This window comes from Sesamum indicum, linkage group LG13 (assembly GCF_026168435.1).
Source record: "Sesamum indicum cultivar Baizhima isolate 11 linkage group LG13, ASM2616843v1, whole genome shotgun sequence".
NCBI lineage: Eukaryota > Viridiplantae > Streptophyta > Magnoliopsida > Lamiales > Pedaliaceae > Sesamum > Sesamum indicum.
In genome coordinates, this window is record NC_142669.1 from 5,145,745 (window position 1) to 5,170,853 (window position 25,109).

At 38.2% G+C, this 25,109-nt stretch overlaps 1 protein-coding gene and 1 pseudogene across 1 annotated transcript; both read right to left on the reverse strand.

Annotated features, from left to right (window-relative positions):
- LOC105179282 (ubiquitin C-terminal hydrolase 13-like) overlaps positions 1-19,398 on the reverse strand; it is a 217,139-nt pseudogene extending 197,741 nt beyond the window's left edge.
- On the reverse strand, positions 8,061-9,203 carry LOC148784420 (uncharacterized). The gene is made up of 2 exons (XM_088876819.1): positions 8,811-9,203; positions 8,061-8,483 (listed from the first exon to the last, which is right to left on the reverse strand). Exons 1-2 carry the CDS (start codon positions 9,201-9,203, stop codon positions 8,061-8,063), a joined length of 816 nt encoding a protein of 271 aa, XP_088732945.1.
- Positions 19,399-25,109: the final 5,711 nt, after the last annotated feature.

The window sequence follows — 25,109 nt, forward strand, 5'->3', positions numbered from 1 at the left end:
ACCCATCAATTCCTACAGGTCATATATAACAAATTGGTATCAAATACTTCTAATATATATCTATATGTGAATATGCATTGATATATCATTTTGTTACAACAATTGAGGAGATGCCTGTATGATAAGAACCTCCCAAGGAGGGCTGGTCTTACACCGGAGCTTGAGGATGGGGTTAAGACTTTCAAAAAATTGGCCAAGTGTCAGCATGGACATATGGATGGAGACAAAACAAGCTGTCCTTGCCGGAAGTGCAAAAATACGAAGTTCAGAACATCCAACGATGTCAGTTATCACTTGTGTATGCGAGGATTTACGCTAGAATGTGATAATTGGACTTCGCATGGCGAGGAGAGGGTGCAGGAGTACTTTGATGCTGTGGTTGCCCCTCTAGTGCTGATGAAGCAAACCCCAGCTGCTCATGAGGAGGTAATTATTCACACTGGGGTGATGGACGGATTGGGCACAGAAGTGGTGTTTGATGCAGCCGGGCCGAGTTATTGTTTTCTTATCTTGATGGTGTGCCTGATGATGGTACGAGGTTCTGTCCCACTGATGCTGGTCCTAGTTCATATTATTACAATGGTGGCCCCTAAGAGTATGTGTCTGGATTGGCAGATCGATTTTATGATGTAGTGCATGTTGCCGACCACCCGTTATGGAACGTTTGTACCCAATCTGAATTTGCATCTGGTGCTGAGTTGGTGAATATCAAGACAAATAGTCATATTTTCGAGCAATCATAGGATCGAATATTCTAGTGGGCTGATAGAAGATTGCCCTCCAGTCACATTATGCCTAGAGATTACTACAGTACGAAAAAGTTGATAAAGGATTTGGGTTTACACATTGAAAAGATTGAGGCGTGTGAGAATCGCTGCATGTTGTACTAGAGCGACGACGAATGCTGGAAGTTTTGTGGAGACACTAGGTAAATGCCGACATGGGAGCAAGACATTGGCGGCAAGAAGTCACTGTGTATCGTTCTTAGGTACCTATCGCTTACTCCCAGTCTGCAGAGGTTGTATGCCTTGAGAGCAACTGCGGAGCACATGACGTCGCATGCCACACATCAGATGGAGGATTGATCTATGTGTCATCCTTTTGATACAGAGGTTTGAAATCAGTTTGACCGGAACGTATCCCAATTTTTCTGAAGACTCACGTAATGTTCGGCTAGGCCTTTGCACAAATAGGTTTGTACCGCACGGGCAGTATGGTCGTACTTATTCATATTGGCTCCTTATACTTACATCATACAATCTTTCCCTGGGTATGTGCATAAGTTCTGAGTACATGTTTATTACGATGGTGGTCCTTGGCCCTTCTAATCCAAAGCGTCTGGTTGAAGAGCTATTATAATTGTGGGATGTGGGTGTTCGAACATACGACAATGCCATGGACAAGGAATTCATTATGTGGGCGGCGTTGATGTGGACTGTGAATGACCTACCAGCCTATGGGATGCTGTTTGGATGGAGTATCGTCGGTATTATTGGGTGTTCAGTTTATATTGATGCTATATGGTCATTCCATCTATAGCACGGTAAGAAGGCATGCTATTTTGACTGCTACAGACAGTTTCTCCCTAAGGATTATCCCTACCAAAGGAAAAAGAAAACCTTAACAAAGAATCATGTGGAATATAAAGTTGCGCGCTTGATTCTGACAGGAGAGAAGATCCGCGATTGGGTTGCAAATATCAATCCTGCAGTTGAACAGCCGTTGACACTCCCTTCCAGCTATGTTAGTGCCTACAAGTGAACGAAAAAAGCAGCTTCTGTGATCTACAAGTGAACACAGCGTTGATGTCATGACATTAGATAAATGTGCTTGATAATATATTCAACACCGTGATGGACATAAAGGGAAAGACGAAATCTACTTACTGTTCTGCTTTACGTTTAGAATGAATGTCTAAGTTACCGTTTTTTAATTTTTCTTTATTTTGAGATTTATTTAATAGAACACTATCGATTAAAATTGACTGCAAAAATTGAAGCATTGTCCTCGATTTTCAAACCTAGGATTACGTCATGAAAAAGCTACTTCAATCAGACTTGCAAACGGAGTCCTTGCTTAAGGAATTTTGGACGTTCAATTTTGCGGCATAAGAACAATCGCAAGGTCCGCAGTGTCATACCTACTTCTATCATTAGTGAGCAGTATGACAGGCTAGACAATTGGCTCAATAATGCTCCACATAAATCAAATTTATGCGGCACCCAACCGGCATATTGGATATGCCGTGATGAAAGCATATTTAAAGCCTAGTTGACTGAAGGTCGTCTGTACGCAAACATTAGGCTAAGATGGAATCCCCTATGGAGAAGCTCTAATGCCCCAATGTTGATCTTTCAAGAAGATGTATATTGACGTAATTCTTCAGGTCCCTTCATGCCTCCTTCGATCTATTCATCATAAAGTCTAAATGAACTTGAAAAGACTATTTCATGAGTTGATAAAATGGTTGGACCAATACGAGATAATGATTGAAGAATCTACACCGTCGGTATTGGATTTGGAGGCTTTGACCTCAAGAGCGAAAGGCAAGTGTGCCGGATTCCAAATGAGAAAGAAGGATAAAGCAAAATTAGTCAAAATTTACTTATTATGTTTGCCATAAATTGCCAAAGGTCATTAAAGAAGGAGTATCATGAATTCCCTTTGGCCCAAACCATGGCATTTGTTAACCAAACATGATTACTATTCATATTCCCAAGTGTTGGACGCTTGCTCTAAAAGCCCATTTCTGCAAATGATTTGCAGAAATAAAAAGGAATAGAATACTAAGACAAGTAGTCTTAAAGCTAAAGAATGGCTAAGCCATACTGCAAAAGCAATAAGGCTAAATAAACTTAGCTAATAATATTCATGTTAAAATAGTATATGATTATGTAACCCAGTGCGATCAAGTCTTTAGTCAATGCAAACATCTTTTGGAGTCTATGATTGTCGAACCGCCTCCCTTTTCCCTTTGCCCATGCCCAGATGGGCAACAGTAACGCTCTGAGCGCTTCCAATAGTTGATTTTGTCTTACCTTTTTCTTTCAACGTCTGGCCCCTTTAATTTTTGCTTCTGAGGTTGGTTCCTCCCCTACCTATACGGATGGCGCAGACTTTTCAATCATTGCCTCGTACTGGACCAATATATTTATCAACTCATGAAGGTCTTTGTCAAGCCCATTCATGTTATAGTTCATGATAAACGGGTCAAAGGAGGGAGGAGAGACTGAAGGATCACATCAATGTACGTCTCTTTTTCAAGATCAGCATGAGGTCCTTGAGCTTCTCCACAAGGGATAGCATCTTAACCCCATGCTCCTGTACAGAAGACACTTCAATTATCTTGGCACCGAAAAATACTTTTATGACAGCATATCTAATATGCCGGTCCGGAACCACATAAATCTGGCTCATGCGGAGCATTATCGATTGGACATCATCATGCCTATCGTACTATTTCTGGATGTCATTGGTCATTAACGCCATTACAATACTGTGAACCTTCCTATTGTCCTCATGCCACTTCTCGAACGCCAAATGTTCTTCGCATGTGGACCCTTCCAGCAAGGCCCGAGGAAGAGACATATCCAAAATATAGGTCTAGTTCGCAGAATCTAGGACAATCCTAAGATTTCGCAACTAATCATTATATTTCGTTCCATTAAATTTATTAGTCTCAAGAATTGCAGTGAGTGGATTCTTAGACAACTACATCAAATCTAAATAGAAATTTTAGTTGATTATTATAATATTATATATCAAGTTTAAGACTTGGTCTTCAGTCATTAACCCATCCCTCTATTTCTTCAAAAAGCCCACTACTCTCAAATGGGATTTTTCGAAAATCATTTCCTAGTGGGCTTGGAGTCCACAAACGCATTTCTCCATGCCCCGCTTTTACGATTCACATGAAAAAAGGCTTTATGGGTGGTAACCTATATCATTCTCATCCAATGAGATCCCCAAGTTATTTTGTCTCATCTCTTCACGTGATCCCAAGGACTCCAAGTGAGTCACTCTACTCAACGTTAGACCTGACCATCAACCCAATGAATATCTCTATTGTCACCCCCCACGACTCGTGAGATAGAAATAAGAGTATATTCCATTCATTAACAACAATAGTGTAGGTTTCTCCCATTCAGAATGTGCCACGACTCGTGAGACCACGAATAGGTGAAAGTAGCATCCACACCACATTATTGTAGATGGAAGGCTTGGATTTAAACAAACCATTTAGATCTTAATCCCTTCTAGGCCTAATACTTAATATGGACCATCCAAGTAAGAGTTAAGTTTGTTGTAACCGAGACCTCATCATTATAACATTTTTGCATGCATCAGTTTCAATCATTGATTATAAACAGATGCTTTCCAAACGCATCATACTCCAAATATTAAAACATACACCACATTAGAAGCCTAGCATGCTCCTGTTCGATTACAAGCCCAATCCTAAGTGACCCACTGAGCCTGCAGTGAGTTTATGGTTAATCTAGAGTGTGGACTAAGTATTACAAAATAGTAATCCATTATCATTCTAATGGGCCTTTCTCTTTGCTCCTCTTCCGTCGTGATCCAATGGGCCTAGGGTTTCATCTCCTCGGAAGCTTACATTTATTCAAAATAAATGAAACCTCATATTCATAACTACACTAATTACAACTAAAATTGAAAACCCCAATCAAAAGTTGGGGGAGTGAAAGGGCATCGTGACGTGCGAGTGGATCCGCCCAGGAACGCGCAAGTGGAAGCGGTTAAAATAAATTGCGTAAAATAAAATATAATCGCAATGAAACCATGATTTCAAGGGGTGTACCCTTGGAGTACCCGGGCATTCGATGTGGTTAATAAAATTAAATGATAATGAAATTAATAGGGCTATTGGTGTAATGAAAAACGAGAGGAACAAAAATCATAAATCAAGAATTACCTTTTCTTGACTTATGTCGAACTTCCTTCGTTGATTCGTTCCCGCAAGGCCCCAATGTAGAGACCCTCTAAAGTCGCGTCCACACCACACCAGAACTTGAGATTCCTCAATTCAATTTGCTAGAAAAAAATTGAGGAGAAGAACACACCAAGTGTGCAGAAGAGGGAGGGTTCGACCAAGTGGAAAAATTAGGGAGAGGAAATTATTTTCTTGCTTTTTTATGTATTCATTAGTTATTCCAAATAACTATTATACATCTATATATCTTCAATGGATGCTTAAAACATGTTTAGGCTCATTTAACCATCCATAAGGTAATAATCTGTTATTCCAATTAAAGGATGACCAATTTGGCATTCTCCAAAGATGATTTTGTTAGTCAATAATTTTATTTTCCAATCATTTTCACGAACTTAATTAATGGGCTTGGGCCGATTTTAATTAATTAAAATACCGTGCCCAATTAATTAAATTAAATTTAATTAAAGCCCACTTAATTAAGCCCATCATATATTTAATTCAATTAAACATATGAACACAATAAGACTTTTATTAAATAATAAGTCCAACTTATTATATGATAAGGGCAAACCCAATATAAATTAATCGAATCAATTTATCATTGGGCTTATCCATCCAATGGATCCGGATCATATATAAGTAATCTAATTACTTGTTGAATTAATTCCTCGTCCCTTCTCGGTGATTTGTGTATGACTCTTTAGGTTCACCTTTCAGCTAGACTTGGGTTAGTGTCTAACACTATTATTAATTAAGTTTAATGAATAATTCTTGATCAACCTTTGATCAAGAAAGCACGTCACCATGGGTGGCCGTTTAGCAAAGGTCTGTGGCACTAGAGACTAGTCAAAAATCCATGTGAACTTTTAGGCTCTCGAGTCCACGGGTACAGTCCTTCCGTCTACCATCTCCCAGCCTTAGGCATCGGTTCCCATCCTAGACTAGGCGTCTATGCTTAATACTTGAGATCGCGTTACGCCAAATTGCTTAAAATGGAAACCTCCTCTTCCTATTTGACCAATGACTGTGGCCCACAACTTTATAGAGCGTAGACGTATGTCCAAGTGTATAGGAGATACCTCTGTCACGTTTGGATAGGGGATGGATCCTCTTCTTGGAACTCATCGTCCTCGCTACATACTTTGAATGCACTAGACGAAGCTTATGATGATCATGTCTGAGACAGGATCACCTCTCGCACGAATCTAAGATACAGTCATCTCATGCACCTGACTGTTGTGATTGCTTAAGTCTGAGGACTACTTCCATACTATCGGAGTCAAGGACTCAAGTCATATTGACCAAGTCTCCAAGGCTTCCATATGACGATCCCCGCGAGTCAGTTCAGTCGATTCGTCACTTAGTCAATCGACCTATTAAGATCACATAGACGTCCCACGTCTGTTGCCGAAGAAACATGGCACTCATCAAATGAATGAGACTCTTAATGCATGTCTCCATAGGACACTTTGATGCCTATTCTCGTTGTCCTCGACTTGAAATATTTCAGACCCAACCCTAAAAAGTTGGTTCCATGACCTCCATCCAATACGCAGTCCAATTGTTGCACGGTGGTTCAAGGTGGTCTATGGGCTTTGTTGTGATGTTTGATAGAAACGCAAATATAAATGTTATGAGTACAACAAATGAAATGCCAATAGCGAATAATCATTTTATTCATTGAATTATATCATACATAATCGAGTTATTGTCAGAATAGTTTACAGGTAGGTTAGTCCAATTGGATTTCAAGTCACCTATTACAACAATCTCCCACTGAACCTAAGCTAATCACCCCATCGACCTCAAACCCATCTTATTCAGATTCCAAGCATGGGCAATTTGCAACATCGGCTTAGTAAGTGGATCCATTGTGTTTTCTACTTAGCTGACTTGGTCCATCCTGACGTCACCTCTGGTCACCATATCTCTAAGCAGGTGGTAGCATTTAAGAATATGTTTGGAATGGTGATGAGATCTCGGCTCCTTTGCTTGTGCTATCAGCCCATTGTTACCACTGAAGATAACTACGGGCTCAGAAATGCTAGGTACCACACCGAACTCTTGGATGTAGTTTTTCATCCAAACCGTTTCCTTAGCTGTTTCTGAAGCTGATATGTATTCAGCTTTCGTGGTGGAATTTACTGTGGTATCCTGCTCGAAACTTTTCCAAGCAACCACACCACCATTCAGCTTGAATACAAAACCCGATTGAGACTTGGCATCATCATCATCCGATTGGAAACTAGCGTTGTTGTAGCCTTCCAATATAAATTTTTCACTACCATAAATCAACAACATATCTTTAGTCCTTTTCAGGTGCTTAAGTATTGTCTTGACTGCGCTCCGGTGGCCACCCCGGCGCATGCCTAATATCTGCTCATCATGCTCAAAGCATATGCGATATCAGGCCTGATGCACTAGACAGCATACTGAATGCTTCCTACGGCTGAAGATTAGGGGATGTCCGATATCCTTTTATGTTCCTCATCAATCTTGGGAGACTGCTTCTTGGACTCTTAATCCCATGCCTCATGGGAAGGAATCCTCGTTTTCAGTTATCCATCCTGAATCTCTTAAAGACTTTCTCAATATACTAGGATTCGGTCAACCCTAAAATCCTTCTAGATCCATCCCTAGAGATCTTGAAGCCAAGGATGTAAGTGGCCTCACTAATATCCTTCATGGAAAAAATTGTGTGGAGAATCATGGTTTAGTATCACGAACATCTTAACATCATTCCCCATGAGCAAGATGTTGTCTACATAAAGCACAAGGTATGCAACCGCGCTCCCACTGATCTTCTTCTATACACAAGGATCAAATTCATTCTTGATGAAATTATAATCCCGTATGACTTCATCAAAATGTGTGTTCCAGCTTCGGGAAGCTTGTTTGATGCCATAGATGGACCTCTGGGGACGACAGACCTTCTATTCTTCTCCAAGAGAAGTGATACCCTCCGACTCATCCATGTAGATTTCTTCCTCAACGAAATCATCTACCATATTTCATAGTCATACCATGCTGCTATGGCATGCAGAATCTGAATGGACCTGCCCATGACTATGGGCGAAAAGGTTTCCTCGAAATCAACCCTAGGTCAATGGCTGTATCCTTTTGCCACAAGCCTAGCTTTCAAGGCTGTAACCTTTCCCCAAGCTTCAAGCTTACGTCTGTAGACCCATTTGTATCCAAGAGGTTTAACACCTTTAGGAGGGTCTACGAGGGTCCAAATTTGATTTGAATCCATTGAGTCCATTTTAGATTTCATGGCCTCAAGCCACTTCTCTGAATCAATGACCGAAATCGCTTCTCCATACGTTCTTAGATCATTATCCAATTGACTGGTCAGTCCCAGGAATCCATACCTATCAGGTGGTCGTGATTTCTTGATCGACCTACGGAGGGCTGGAGCACCATTAGTGGGAACTATAGGCTCAAATGATGTTACTTTGTTTTGCTGAGGTGTGTCACTTGTCTCCTCAAGTAGCACCTCATCGCGTCGGCTATCCGCAGGAAAACCCTTTTCCAAGAGCACAACATTCCTTCAAAGAAAAACCTTTTGCTTAGATGGATCATAGAGGTAGTATGCTACAGTTTCTTTCGATTATCTGACAAACCTGCAGTGAATAGACCTCTAGTCTAGTTTCTCTTCCACTAGCCTCTTAACGTATGCGGGGCTACCCCACACTCTCAAGTACTTGTAGGACACAGGCTTGCCATGTCATATCTCATATGGTATATGGGGCACCGTCTTAGATGGCGCTATGTTATGTAATTTGGCCGCTGTCTCAAGAGCGTGACCCTAGAAGGAAAGGGGAAATTCCGTAAACATTATCATGGATCGAACCATGTCCAATAGGGTTCGATTCCTCCTTTCAGCGACGTCATTCAGCTGTGGCAATCCAGGAGGAGTCCATTGAGAGAGAATTCCATTCTCTTTTAAATAATCAATGAATTCACCACGTAAATACTCGCCACCTCGATCCGACAGAAGGGCTTTAATTTTATGGCCAGTTTGATTCTCGACTTCAAGTCTGTACTCCTTGAACCTTCCAAAGGCCTCATACTTGTACCTCATTAGGTAAACATAACCATACCGTGAGTGATCATCGGTAAAGGTTATGAAGACCGAGAATTCTCCTCCAGCCGGAGTATTTAATGATCCCGAGACGTCAGTATGGATCAAATTCAAAAGACCGTTGGCAAGTGCACTTTGTCTAACAAAAGGCTTCTTGGTCATTTTCCCTTTCAAACAGGATTTGCAAGTCGGTAAGCTGTCCAAATCGTCTATCTCTAGACTCTTTTACTTTACCAACTTTCTCATCCTATCTTTAGAGATATGGCCTAGCCTTGCGTGCCATAACTGTCATGATTATCTAATTTTCATTAGTGTTGGGCAGTTATAATCCAATTAGATTGTTGGAGAATATAAGGACCATTTACCAATATAACAAATAGATGATAGTTATTATCAAACATCAAAAAATCATTTTTATTGGTCATAAACATATAACAATGATTCTCTAAAATAGGAATGGAAATAATATTCTTGATCATGCTCGGTACAAAATAACAGTCTTTTAATTCTCTCCGAATATGATCACTAATAGCTAAGTCGAGAGATCCCACGACTTCCGCAGCGACGACCTTCCCATCTCCTAGCTTTAGAATCATCTCATCCTTACTTAGCTTTTTGCTTCTTTTCAACATTTGCAAGTTATTGCAGGTGTGAGCTCTATAGCTGATATCCAATACCTAAGAAGCAGAATTAGTTATCATAATCACTTAAATAATGGTTGGAGAGGAGTTGTGGGCACTCCCTCTTCCAATCTCCCTTTCCTTGCAATGATTACAGACATCGTTTGCCTTCGACCGCCGAGAACCGCCAACCTTCCCTTTCCCTTTGCCTAGTCCCGTGGGAGAAGTAGGGGGCGCTCAAAGCGCTAGCAGTGGTTGCGATGGCTTTCCCCTTGCCTTTCTTCCTCTTCCAGTATCCGACCCTTTTGCCTTTTGATTTGGAGGTTGAAGACTCTCCTACCAATACCGACGGTGTAAACTTATGGGTTGTTGCCCCGTATTGGACCAACATATGAATCAATTCATGAATAGACTTCTCAAGTCCGTTCATGTTGTAGTTAATAATAAATGGACCTTAGAACGGAGGAAGTCACTGAAGGATCACGTTAATGTACGTGTCATTGTCAAGCCTAGCTTTAAGGTCTTCGAGCTTTTCCTGTATGGATAACATCTTAACCCCATAACTTTGAATAGACGATTCTTAGACCATCTTAGTCCCGAAAAATGCTTTTGTGGCGGCATATCTAATATGCCTATCAGGAACCGCATAAACTTCCTTCATGCGGAACATTATCGAAGGAACATCATCCAACCTATCACACTGCTTTTGGATGTAATTGGACATCGAAGCCAATATGATACTCAGGATCTTGAGGTTGTCCTCAAGCCACTTCTCAAACGTGATACGTTCTTTAGGCGAGGACCCTTCCGGCAAAGCCGTTTGGAGTAGCTTCTCCAAGACATAGCCCTAGTTCTTGAAATCTAAGACAATCCTCACATTTTGCCACAGTTCATTATAGTTCGGGCCATTGAATTTATTAGCCTCCATTATCATGGTTGAAGGATACTTAGATATTTTCCAGACAATAAAAAATGAAACAAAAATCAGCGAATGAATGTAATATTATGATTAAGCTTAAAGACTGGGTCTTTAGTCTTTCACTCTCCCACTATTTATTCGAAAGCCCATCACTCTCAAATGGAGTTTCGAGAATAGCCTTTCCTAGTGGGCTCGGAATCCACAAGCGAATTTTCCATGCCCCACTTATACGATTCACATAGCAAAAGCCTCGTGGGAGGTATCCAATACCATTCGCATCCCATGAGATTCTAAAGATCATTTTCCTCACCTCTTCAGATGATTTCGAGGACTCCAAGAGAATCATGCTACTCTGTGTTAAGACCGACCCATCAACCACATCATACTTCAACTGTCGCCACCCACGACTCGTGAGACAAGGAAACAACGAGCGTAGTCCTTTGTTCATAACAATAATGCAGTTAGCCTACTATTCAGAATGTGCCATGACTCGTGCGACCACACTTGGATAGCGGTAGGTTTCTCATGATATTGCTATGGATGGAAGGCGTGGACAATAGAAATGCCATTTCGATCCACATCCATTTATGGGCTTAATATTAGTTTATTGCTGGGCTCAACCCATCAATCAAATCACACCTCAACTGTCGGCCCCCACGACTCACGAGACAGGGATACATTGAGCGTGTTCCTATGTTCAGAATAATGGTGCAGCATACCTCTAGTCCAAATGTGTCACGACTTGTGAGACCACAATTATGTAGTGGCAGTTTCCTCTCCACATTATTGTGGGTAAAAACCTTGGACACATCAAGCCATTTTGATCCAGGTCCATTTATGGGCCCTAACACTTCAACTTGGTCCAACCAAGTGAGAGTTAATTATGAGTGATTTGACCGAGACCTCTTCACATATATAACATTGCATGCATAAATATCAAATATTTAAAGCATTTAAATAACACATCGCATGCAATGAAACCTAGCATACCTTTATTGGATGATCACGAGCCCAACCTATGCGACTCACTGAGTCGATGGTCTGTCTAAGGTGGCCCGATGCTATTATATAGTAAAATTATCCATGAACATATAGATGGGCCTTGTGATATCTCCATGGGCCGCCTTATTTATGGGCATTCTTCTCCACGGGTTTGCTTAAAATAAAAATCTCACCAAAAATGTCCTATACTACTCTCATTACAATTTAAAAGAAAATCCCGATTAAAAGTTGGGTGAGTACATTGAAAGGGAGATAGCAAGCCTTATTATTCCAAGGCTAAAAACGACGAGGAGGGAGAAAATAAAATCACAAGGGTACACGGGCCCACTGAACAAAAATTAAAAGGCATACATGCGGTGTAGGGCTCCATTCACATTCATTCTAGAACATAATAACAATTAATCATTCTAGACAAGAAAACAAACATCCTAAAAATATCGCGATATCCAATATCACGACAAAAAATTATATGTAGAAAACAGTAAGTTTAAAATTTGCAACTAAAGTGGATGATCAAGCCTCGTGCATCCAATGCACTCAAATAAATCAAAATAATAAATTAAGCTCCATGCATCCAATACATGCAAATAAGTGAAATTAATTAATTAAGCCTCATGCATCCAATGCACGAAGCTAGGCCAAATTAATTAACTAAGCCTCGTTCATGCCATGCACGTATAAAGCCAAATTAATTAACTAAGCCTCGTTCATGCATGCATGTATTAAGCCAAATTAATTAAAGCAATTTAATTCTAGAAACAATCCAATTTTCTCCAAAATTAAATTAGCAGTAATTAATATTTTTAAAAAATATGCAGAAATTGCAAAATCCAATTTTTTGAAAAAACGACGAAAAAACAGCCCAACCAATGGCTGTCAGCACCAACAGCACAGCGGCCGCACAAGCGGTCGCACGCGCGCTGGCTCCCCTACCATCACGAGTGCGAACGCATGCGCCTGCGCGTGCACTACCTTCCTATGCACTATGTTGCGCACTGCCGGTCGGCATACACTGCTACAGTGCCATTTTCTTTTTTATTCCCAAACACTAATCTAAAATTAAATCAAGTAATTTATCAAAAAAATCAATTTTATTAAAATAATTGAAATCATCCAAAATTGCAAAAATGAAACAAATTAATTTTCTCACATAATTGTTTAAGTATGAGCAAAAAATATATCATGCTTCAAAAGTAATAAAGAACATATTATCATGCTTATTCACACATAATCATAGCTCCTACATCGAACCTGGCTCTGATACTACTTGAAAGGCACCAGGAGGTACAAGTTGATCGACCAATGAACGCACAAGCGGAAGCAGCGATAACAAAATACGTAAATTAGAACAGAAACGCAATAAAATAATAATTCCAAAGGGTGTACCCTTGGTGGTCCCGGGCATTCGATGTAGTTAATATTAATAAACAAAAATAATAAAATTAACAGGGCTATTGGTTGAATGAAAATGAGAGGTGCAAAAATTGTAATTCAACATTACCTGTTTGATTTATTTCGCACCTCCTTCGTTTGATTCGTTCATTTAAGACTTAAATGTAGAAACTCTCTAAAATTGCATCAACAACACTAGAATCGAGATCCCTCAATTCTCTTTGTTAGAAGAAAATAAGGGAGAACAATACACATCAAATGTTTATTCAAGAGGGGCAGCCCAGAGGCGGAGTTAGGGTGTAAGAAATTATTTTGTATATTATGTTATGTATTCATTAGTCATTCTAAATGACTAATACACAAATATATACCTTGAATTGATGCATTAGAGCATGTCTATTCCAAATAAAGGATGACTAATAAAGTGAATTTGTTGTTAGAAATGGTGAGCAGAAAGCCAATTCGATCGGCGATTTTGAAAACTATTTAGCAATCTTTATGAATGTGATATTATCTTGATGAATTTAGTAAGTATTGATCTGTGCCACCATGTGTTTGTTGTGCTTACTATTTATCTTGAATGGTGTTTTAACGTTACAATAGATGCCCACAGACCAATTGAATAACCCATGTTGTTAGGCTACCATTGAATGACAACTATGAAATCAACTTTTGAGAGTTGGTCTGAAACATTCCAAGTCGAAGACCTCGAAACTGGGCATCTGGAATCCTATAGAGACTTTAACTTAGTATTGAATTCATTGGATGAGTGTCTATTCAATTTTAGTGGATTTGTTAACAAGGTTGTTAGCTGATTGAACTGACTCGCAGGAATCGTCATATGAAAATCTTAGACACTTGATCGGTATGATTTGAATTTCCGGCTCCGATAGTATAGGATTAGTCATTAGACTTGAGAAATCATGGCAGTCACATGCATATGATGGCTATATCTTGGATCTAGCAGGAGATGATTGTATCTTCATTGTGATCATTATAAGCCTTGTTCAGTGCAGTCGGATTATGTATTGAGGATGGGGGATTTCATGATAGAATCCGTCCCCTATCAGTATAAGATGGATATATGTCCTATGTGCTTTGAGATGGCATAGACTCTCTAAGTCTATGGTCATAGCGATTGGTCGAATAGGAAATGGTTTCCTTTGTCAATCAATAGAGTAAACGCATCTCAAATATTCAACATAGTTCCCTAGTCCAGTATGGGAACCGACGCCCAATTTCTTGCCCTAGGCTAAGGCTGGAAGATGATCGACGGAAGGACCATACCTGTATGGAACTCAAGAGCCTAAATGTTCACGACAACATTCACCTAGCCTCTAGTGCCATGGTGATGGGCATTTCTGACGAATGGTTAATTGGAAATAATGATTTAAATTAGATTTAATTAATTATTTATGTTGGACACAATGCCCAAGTCTAGCTGAGGGTAAACCTAAAGAGTTACACACAAATGACTATGGAATTGGTGGAATTAATTCGAGAAGAAATAAATTAATTTAATTGGATTAATTAATTCAAGGAGAATATATAAATGATTAGATTATTTGTTTAATAGTCCATTTGATGGATGACTCAAGAATTAATTAATTGAATTAATTAATTTTGGGCCTAACACTTTTAAATTAATTGAATTAATTTATTTAATTTTGCTTAATTAATTGATTGGATCAATTAATTAGAGTTTGGGCTTAGATTTATTTAATTAGATTAATTGAATCTTTGGACTTATTTAAGTTAAAAATAATTTAATTAATTATTATCCAATGAACTTTGGTTGGGCTTAGTTTAATTTGATTAAATCAAGCCTGGTCCATACTTGAAGTTCAAGCCCATTTGAGGGAGGTTGGAGCAAGTTAAGAAGGAGTTGAAACTCCTCACCGTGATGAAGAAAAAAGAATGCTTATTTCATGAATGTTGAAGGTGATATGCACATGTGTGTATAGGTTGTCTTGGAGGAACACTTGGTAGTTATTGAATTTTAAATTCAATTCTATGTAATCTACAAAACCACATACATATCATGCATAACCAACACCTAAACCATGAAATTTGCTCTCTTTTCTCTACAAAAATGTTCTCCTTTTTGTTCTACATTGAATTGGATTCAAGTTAGAACGTAAAACATTTCAAAAGCACTAAACAATAGTTTTAGTTTGGAGTTGTTTTTCTTCTTGTTCTCTGTTTTATCTAGCAATAGAAAAAGAACTACATCCCTTCCTTAGTGTGGTGTGGACAAATTAAAGGGGCTCTAATTTAGATCCTAGAGTGAACGAAAGAGAAACGAAAAGGAAAACAACGCACGTCGCTGCTCATCTAAGAAACAAAAGGTAAAGTTACATGTTGTATTTGTATACTTTTATTTTTTCCTTTTATCACATCTCTAGCATGCTTATTTCATTTATTATTATACTTTTGACGAACACCGGACGCCCGAAATTTCAAAGGGAACACCCCTTTGATTCGTTTTAAATAATATTTTATTTCACGCTTCCACTGCATTCCCGTGCCATACCGATTCTTTCATTTGTTAGCCAATAATTTTCTTTTTCAAGAATTTCCACCAACTTAATTAATGGGCCTCGGCCGATTTAATTAATTGAAATAAAAGACCCGATTAACTAAATCCAATTTAATGAAAACTTACTTAATTAAGTCCATTATTTATCTAATCCATTTAAATATGTGAGCCCAATAACCCTTTATTAAATAATATGTCCAATTTATTAAATAATAAGGGTTTGCCCAATATAAATTAATCCAATTAATTTATCCTTGGGCTTATCCATCCAATAGATCCCTCTCATATATAAGTAAACCAATTACTTATGGAATTAATTCTCAATTAATTCCTCGTCCCTTTTTTGTGATTTATGTATGACTCTTTAGGTTCACCTTTCAGCTAGACTTGGGCCAGTGTCCAACACCATTATTAATTAAATCCAATTTAATTAATAATTCTTGATCAACCCTTGATCAAGAAAGCTCGTCACCATGGATGGCAGTCTAGCGACGGTCCATGGCACTAGAGACTAGGCAAAAATCCTTGTGAACTTTTAGGCTCTCGAGTCCATACAGGTACAGTCCTTCCATCTATTGCCTCTCGGTCTTAATCGAGGCCATGAAATTAGGCGTCAGTTCCCATCTTGGACTTGGTGTTTATACTTAATACTTGAGATCGTATTTTGATTAATTTGCTCGATATAGGAACCTCTTAATCCTATTCGACCAATGACTATGGCCATAGATTTATAGAGCGTAGACGCATATCTAAGAGCATGGGAGATACATCTATCACGTTTTGACAGGGGATAGAACCTCTTTTTGGAACTCATCATCCTCGCTACATACTTTAACTGCACTAGATAAGACTTATGATAACCATGTCTGAGTCACGATCACCTCTCGCACAAATCTAAGATTCTCATCTCATGCAGGTGACTCCCGTGATTCCTCAAGTCTGAGGACTACTCCCGTACTATTGAAGCTGGGAACACAAGTCATACTGACCTCCAAGTCTTTCATATGACGATCCCTACGAGTCAGTCAGTCGATTCGACACATAGCCAATCGATCCATTAGTATCGCATAGGCGTTCCACGTCTGTCGCCGTTCAAACACGACACTCATCAAATGAATGCAACTCTGGATGCAAGTCTGAGTAGGACTCTCGATGCCCAATCTCAAGGTCCTCGACTTCGAACATTTCAGACCCAACCCTAAACAGGTTGTTTCATGATTGCCATCCAATGCACAGCCAAACTGTTGCACGGTTGTTAAAGTGGTCTGTGGCCATCTTTTATGACGTCCAAGCAGTGGTTGACATAATTTGGTAAGCACAATAGATACGTGTGCTGATGATGAATTCTTGCCACATTCATCAGGACAACATTGTTTAAATAACGATTGCTTGAGTGGTTCTCAAAACCGCCATCTAATTGGCTCTTGGTCACCCATTCCAACAGTGGTAACATAGGAAAGGTTCCAAATGGAATAGCACAAGGAATCTTATCATAGAAAATTGAATGTATGGCAATATTAAATTTATATTGAAAAATGGTAAGGACCAAAAAACAACACCCAATTGTTGGGTGGGCTACCTAACATAGCCACGCCAGTAATCACCTTGGAGGATGACAACTAGGCTATGGAACACGATAATAGGCCCGAGATCTCATCACAGGTGCAAGAAAAAATCTTAGACACGATCATCTGCTTGGAGCGATGATAGAAAGATGTAGCAAGCGGTTGGACAATACAAAAGTAGACCCATAAGACTTAGCCGGTATCGCAGATTGCTCATAATAAGATGAATCTGAAAGCATAAGTAATTAGCTTTAAGGTCAAGTGGGAGATTGTTGGAATAGGTGATCAAAATCCAATTAGATTGGCGGTTTTGAGAACCATTCAAGCAAACTTTATTTAACCAATGTTGTCCTAATGAATATGGTAAGTATTCATCTTCCAGCACTCGTATCTGTTGTGCTTACCATATTAGGTCAAGCACTGCTTTGACGTCACAACAGAGGCCGACAGACCACTTTAACAACCGTGCAAAAGGTGGACTACACATTAGATGGCGGTCATGAAACCAACTGCCAAAGGTTGGGTTTGAAAATATTCGAAGTCGAGGACCTCGGGACTGGGCATCGAGAGTCCTACTGAAGCTTACTGTAGCACCCCCTTTGCTACAAGGGCTATACCTACCCTAAACGTCATACTTATTGTAATCCCTGTGTTTATATATATAAATGCACATAATAATTTAATCCATGTGTATATGTAACCCCAACGTCATAATAGGTATTATCAACCCACAACATTATATATATATACATATCACACACCACAAGGTGATTCGTCACAAGTAATCCGTACGCTTATATTCTCTCTGTACAAACAAAATGTGGTTTGTACTCTAACTGACAAAGAGGAGAAAACTGCATACTGGCCCGACCTGCCTGGGTATAGCGCGTGGACCTATTCTTCAATAGTCAGACACCTCAAAGTCTATTCTTGAAAGAAAATGTCAGCAGGGGAATGAGCCTGCCACTCAGTAATCAAATAACCAGTCCTATCTATATATGCATGTCAACCATAGCCCAAACAAGATAAACAAGCAACACGAATGGAATACAATCAATTTAATTCCAACATAATCAACTTTATTACACCACATGACTATCTCATAATAAGACAACCAACCAAACTCCATTTTTCCCTAGTTTGCTTACCAGAAGGTGATATTGTGTTTTTCCCACCAACTCAATCTCACCGTTATATAAATTTAAGTGAATCCCCTTGACAGCCGGCTCATCAATCTCGCACATAACTGTGTCATTTCGCACATAACATTTTCTTTTCGCACATAGCATCGCAGCAAAGCTCTTTTCATTGCGCACATAGCATTTTCTTTTCATATTTTCGCCTTATAGGCTTTTCAACACATCAAGGGGTATTCACACCATAATTATATTGAATTTCCACCACTCCCTTATTTCCACATATCACCATTCTTGTAAGCAACTAGTAACATAAAACAATATATCATTATATTCTCATTTTCAGACACCCACAACACAACATACAACAAACATGATATTCAACACATTTTCTCATTCCACGTACACAATGCCATCAATCAATTCAAATCATTCACCACGCATATATTTTCAGATAAAACAATATCAGCATGAACCACAAAGTCATATAATAGTAATACCACAAATAAAAAGAACATATATAGATAATACTAATTATGTACTTACCTCAACCTCACAACATTTCTTTCTACTCAATCGCTAATTGTCAGTCCTTTCACCTCACCCCCGTATCCTATAATGAGTTATACCACATACAGTTAATATATCGAGTATATCATAATTTCTTTTAAATACAATATTAAATATTATTCATACAATTTTTAATAATTCTTTAATATTCCATTTCTATCGAAGTACAAATCTTCATTAATCCTCTTTATTAACATACCATTTATTAAATATAATTCTCGGAATATTTCTATAAATTTTCTATCAATTTCTCGCTATTATACTCTTTAATTAAACAATAATACATATAATTGCGTATTTGGTTAGCAATTCCGATGGAATTATACAAATTAGCTTAACGATAATTAAATCTCACAAATCTAATATTTCAATTACCCAACTATATCATTTTTATATCAAATGAGATATTTAATACGACACTAATTTAAATAATCAAAACCATAAAGTACTCCGATTAAATAGTATATCGCTTAATATAATCAACATTTAATAAATGGAGTACTTAAATAATAGAATTATATAAATTAATAAAAATTAAAGTTCAAAATCCATACCTCTGTTCTTCCGAAATGTGTGTGCGCGTTGCTGCGTGCGTATGAGTGTGTGTATTAATGTGCATATGTGTGTATGTTATGAAATGAAGAGTAAAAAGGAGAGCCCCACCGCCTCACTTCAAACCCTCTCTCTCCTCACTTTATATATATATATATATATATATATATATTATATTATATTATTATATACATAATAATATTATTATTATTTTATATATTTAATTAAACTTTTCTCAAAATACCCATTACGTCCTTTCTAATTTTCTTTAATTAATATAAATTGTCCCAAAATATTATAACAAACTCCGATTTAATCCGTTCAAGTTTTATTATATTCCAATTATGGCCCATAATTTATTTACTAATTAACTAAATTTTATAAAAAAATTATCAATTAATCCCACAATTATATATTATAATTTTTTGGGGCGTCACACTTACACTAAAATTATATTCATTAGATGAGTGTCGTGTTTCATCGCCAATAGACGTTGGACGTCTATGCAATGTTAGTGGGTGGTTGATAAGGTTGTCCAACCGTCTGAACTGACTCTCGGGAAGTCGTCATATGGAAGCCTTGGACGCTTGGTCGGTATGACTAGATCTTCTTGGCTCCGATAGTATGGGATTAGTCCTTTGTTCCACATACATATGATGGTTATATATTTGATTTGACGAAATATGATCGTATCTTGGATGTGGTCATTACAACTCTTGTTTAGTGTAATCAGAATATGTAGTGAGGATGGTGGGTTCGAAGATAGAATTTGTCACCTGTCAGTATATGAAAGTTGAGTCTCCTATGCGCTTTAAGATGGTTCGTGCTCTTAAAGTCTGTGGCCACAATGATTGGTTGAGTAGGGAATAGTTTCCTTCATTAATCCTTAGAGCAAACACATCTGAGTTATCGAGCATAGTATCTAGTCCAGGATGGGAACTAACGCGCAATTCTATTCCCTAGACTTAGATCGAAAGACGAATGACAGAAGGATTGTACCCGTATGGTTCTCAGGAGCCTAAATATTCGCGCCAATATTCACCTAGTCTCTAGTTCCATGGACGGTTACTAGACGACCACCCACGGTAACGGGAATTTTCGATAAATGAATGGATGATTTATTTAATAATTCATTTGATGGATGGCTCAGGAATTAATTAATTTTTGGGCTTAACACCTTTTAATTAATTAGATTAAGTTATTAGGTTTGCTTAATTAATGGATTGGATCAATTAATTAGTATTTGGGCTTAGATTTATCTAATTTGATTAAATGAATCCTTGGAGTTAGTTGGGCTAAAATTAATTTAATTAATTATTGCGAATGAACTTTGATTGAGATTTATTTACTTTGATTAAATCAAGCCCAGTGCATATTTAAAATCCAAGCCCATTTGAGGGTGGTTGGAGCAAGTTAAGAAGGAGTTGAAACTCCTCACCATGGTGAACATGATGGAGGAGTTATTTCATCATGGTTGGAGGTTATATGCATGTTGTTTATAGGTTGTCTTGGAGGCAAACTTAGTATTATTTTTATTTTGAATTTAATGTTATGTGATATAAGAAACTACAAAAATATCCAGCATAACCTCCTCCTAAGCCACGAATTTGCTCTCAATTTTCTCCCCAAAAATATTCTGCTTTTCTTCTATATTGGATTGATTCAAGTTAACATAAAACAATCCAAAAGCACTAAACACTAGTGTTTTATTTGGAGTGTGGACATAAGAACTATATCTTTTCTATTTTGTTGTGTGGACAACTTAGAGGACTTCTAGTTTGAATTCTCAAGTGAATAGAACGGGAGAACATAAAGGGAACAACGCACATTGTTGCTTTTCTGAAGAAACAAAAAGGTAAAGTCTCATGTTATGTTTCTATGCTTTATGTTTCATCCTCTAGCCACTTGTCTAGCATGTTTATATGTTTATTATTATGCTTTTGACTAGCATCAAACGCCCGAGAATTTCAAAGGAAACACCCCTTTGAACCAGTTTTAATGTCTTTCATTTCACACTTCCATCACATTTTCAGGCCACAGTGATTCTTTTAGTGCTATTAGAGTCCTGTTTTGTTTTGTGGCTTTAGGATTAACATGTAATTATGTGTTAAGCATGAACAACGTGTCTAATTTGCTTTTGGAAAGTACGTTTTATGGCTTTGAAGCATAATTATATTATGCTTGATCAATAGAAGATTCTTCCGATGAGTTATTAAATAGTCATACTACATAATTAGATTGTGCATGCTCGAAACAAATGACTAAAAATGAATGGTCAAGAACATAACTTACATAGAATGCATGCATGAGGTAGGGTCATATCCCTCTAATGAGGATGAGTAGGTTGGTAGATTCAAAGAGTCTAGCAATAGATGATTTGAGTTTACAAACTTATGAATCCTATCTATAAGAAAAAAACCATGAAAGCACTTTGTGGGACAAAGAATGCTTGTAAAAAATGATCTATTGGATAGAATCCAAAATAAACATCTGTAAGTTACTAAATACGCAAATACTAGTAGAGGGTTCACAAGTCTAGGGACATCTAGAAAGTTTCAATAAATTAGACATGAGGTGGAGAACCAAACTGGTTATGGCGACAAACCCCTCGATGGGATCGAGGTGGTGCATATTTAGTGAGAGTTCTTGAAACGTCCAAAAATGAGAATGGAATTCTAGTTAGGATGAAGCCTTTGATTAATTTATGTTGTTTAAAAATGAAGCAGAAACCCAATCTGGTAAGAAACTTAAAAGACTAAGGTCTGATAGTGGAGGAGAGTATGAGTCGAGTAAGTTCAATGAATATCGTCAAAGTTTTGGCAATGTTCATGAAGAGACTCCTCCGTATTCCCCTTCATCTAATGGAATGACTAAACAAAAGAATAGAAAGTTCAAAGATATGATTAACAGGATCCTACTAACTTTCGGATTACCAAAGTATTTGTGGAGAGAGGTTTTGAATACAGCTTGCCATATTGAATAGAGTCCCTCTGAAACACAATACAAGTACTCCTTTCGTGCTGTGGAAAACTAGGAAACTAAGCCTCAAATACTTTCCAGTGTGGGGGTGCTTAGCAAAATTGCTAGTCCCCGAGTACAAACAAAAGAAATTGGGTCCTAAGATTTTCAATGCTGTGTTCTTAGGCTATGTCGAGACAAGTTATAGTTTACGATTTCTGGTTATGAAATAAAAAATTCCAGGCATTAAGGTCAACACATTAGTCGAATTTCGTCATGCTGCATTTCTGGAAGATGTAATTCCTCTAAAAATAGGAATACCTTCAAATGTTTCGCTTGATGATTCACTTGCCTCCACATCTATTTCTGAACATGTGGAAAAGATGTCGAATGTGGGGGTTAGTCCTAGTAGCTCTAATCAGACTCATGAGGAGCCAGATGAACCCAGACGGAGTAAGAGAGCAAGGATTATCAAGTATTTCGGAAGTGACTTTGTCACTTATGACATCGAGGATGATCCGATCACTTTCAAAGATGCTATAGCTTCTTCAGATGTCAAGCAGTGGAAAGAAGCTGTCAAAAGTGAGATGGACTCCATTGTTTCCAATGGAACGTGGGTGCTAGTCGATCTATCTTCGGGGTGTACTACTATTGGGTGTAAGTGGATCTTTAAGAGAATAGACTATTTCGATACCTATGCTCCGGTGGCTCGATTGACTACAATCCAGGTGCTGATAGCACTTGCTTCGTTGTATAATCTCCCGATTTATTAGATGGATGTGAAAACAACATTCTTGTATGGTGAACTCGAGGAAGAGATATACATGGATCAGCCTGAGAGGTTTGTAGCTCATGGCAACTAGCATAAAGTCTGTAAACTTGTTAAGTCTTTATATGGACTGAAACAAGCACCCAAATAGTGGCACGAAAAGTTTGATAAAACTATTCTTGTGTTTGACTTCACTGTAAATGAGAATGATAAATGTATATACTGTAAGGTTAAAGGAGATAAAATAATAATTCTATGCATGTATGTGGATGACATTCTATTAATAGGATCATGTCTACATATTATTACCAAAATCAAGTCATTTTCGAAAATAAGTTTGAAATGAAGCATATGGGTGAGGCTAATGTGATTCTTGGCATCAAGTTGACTCGGTCAACGGATGGAATAGCCATATTTCAATCTCATTATGTTGAGAAGATAATTGAGAAATTTGGTTATCAAAACAGTAGAATTGCTAAGACACCAAATGTAAGTGGTGTTCCGGTTGCACAGCTAAGGTATTCCCAAATTATTGGGAGCTTACCGTATCTGGAAAATGGCACGAGACCAGATATATCTTTTTCTGTCTCTAACCTAGCTAGATACACTAGTTATCCTAACAAAATCAATTGGGGTACTTTGGATAGAGTATTAAGGTACCTAAAGGGCACGGTCTCACTGGACATAAATTATGGCAGATTGCCTGTTGTTCTTGAGGGATATGGTGATGCTAGCTGGATAGCCAAAAACTCCGGGAGTATGGGTGTTCAGGATATGTTTTTTACCTTAGGTGGGGGTGCAGTCTCCTGAAAGTCTGCAAAACAGACTTTGATAATCCGGTCTACATTTGAAGCCAAGTTATGTGCGTTAAATATGACTGGTACAGAGGCAAAATAGCTATTTGAATTGTTATCACAACTTTCCCTTTTAAGTCAGCCTCTTCCATCGATTGTTGTACATTGTGATAGGCAAACCATAATGGCAAAGGTGAGGAGTCGTAAATACAATCAAAAGACCAAACGGTACATCCAAGTTAGACTGAAGTCTATAAGGGCATTAGTGTCAGACAGTAATGGGCATTGACTTTGTGGGAACAAAGGACAATGTGGCTGATCCTTTGACGAAATGATTGAATCTGTCACAAGGTCATAAGTCCAGATTGGTGATGGGACTGAAAACACATGATTGATACATCTACGATGGCAATCCAACCTTCCTAGTGGAGATCCCACAAAGGAGGTTCAATGTTGTATCAACTAGTCGTAAGGATATGTCAGATAACCAAATAGACTGATACCTTGTATCTGGAGTCTGTCCCATGAAATTCTGGAAGGTGCTGCTACTGCAAGTATAGTAAGAGTTTATCTCTGAATAGGGTCAAGTCTTATAAGATGAGATGCTAGCAGTGCATCCCTGAAGACGCCCAACTAAGTGAATGGTTGAAATCGGAAGGTACCATTGTTGAAAGCAAACCACAGAAACTTGAGTTCAAATCTATGAGTTTGTGGGGGATTGTTGCAATTTTGTTGAAATGGTTGAAACCCATAGATTGTACAGCAGCTTGGAATCCATTCTCTTTCAACTCTCCTCAGTTTCAATTTGCATTTTGAAAAGAAATTCAATTGTTGTTGCTACTTTCAATTTGCAATTTGAATGTGTGTAACAACAAATTTTTCTTCATTGATGATTCAATTTTGTTTGGTTTCTTGTGGTGGGGGGGTACTAAATGCCATTATGTTCTTCTTTATGGCTGTCTTTTGGGCATGCCTATATAAAGGAATGCCTCTTCCCACTTGAAGCACACAACATCACAAACTCTCATCTTTTGTGATCTCTCTCCCTCTCTCTCTCGGCTTCTATCATTCTTTTAAAGATTTGAGCTATAAAGTTCTGATTACGAGCTTCTGAGTGTTTGATCGAGGTGTTCTTCGATATGGTGCTTAAACCGAAAGAACTGTAACCGTCTTATCCTGGGAGAAATTACGTTGAACCCGGTGTACTACTGATACGGAGCGTACATTTTCTTCAAGGCAAGTAATAGTTCTG

Bases quoted from the DNA above. Each gene is read 5' to 3' on its own strand.
- LOC148784420 (XM_088876819.1), bottom strand. From the start codon at position 9,203: ATGACCAAGAAGCCTTTTGTTAGACAAAGTGCACTTGCCAACGGTCTT. The intron at 8,484-8,810 runs GTTCGATCCATG...CTCTTGGAAAAG, and splicing joins ATCGAACCCTATTGGACATG to GGTTTTCCTGCGGATAGCCG.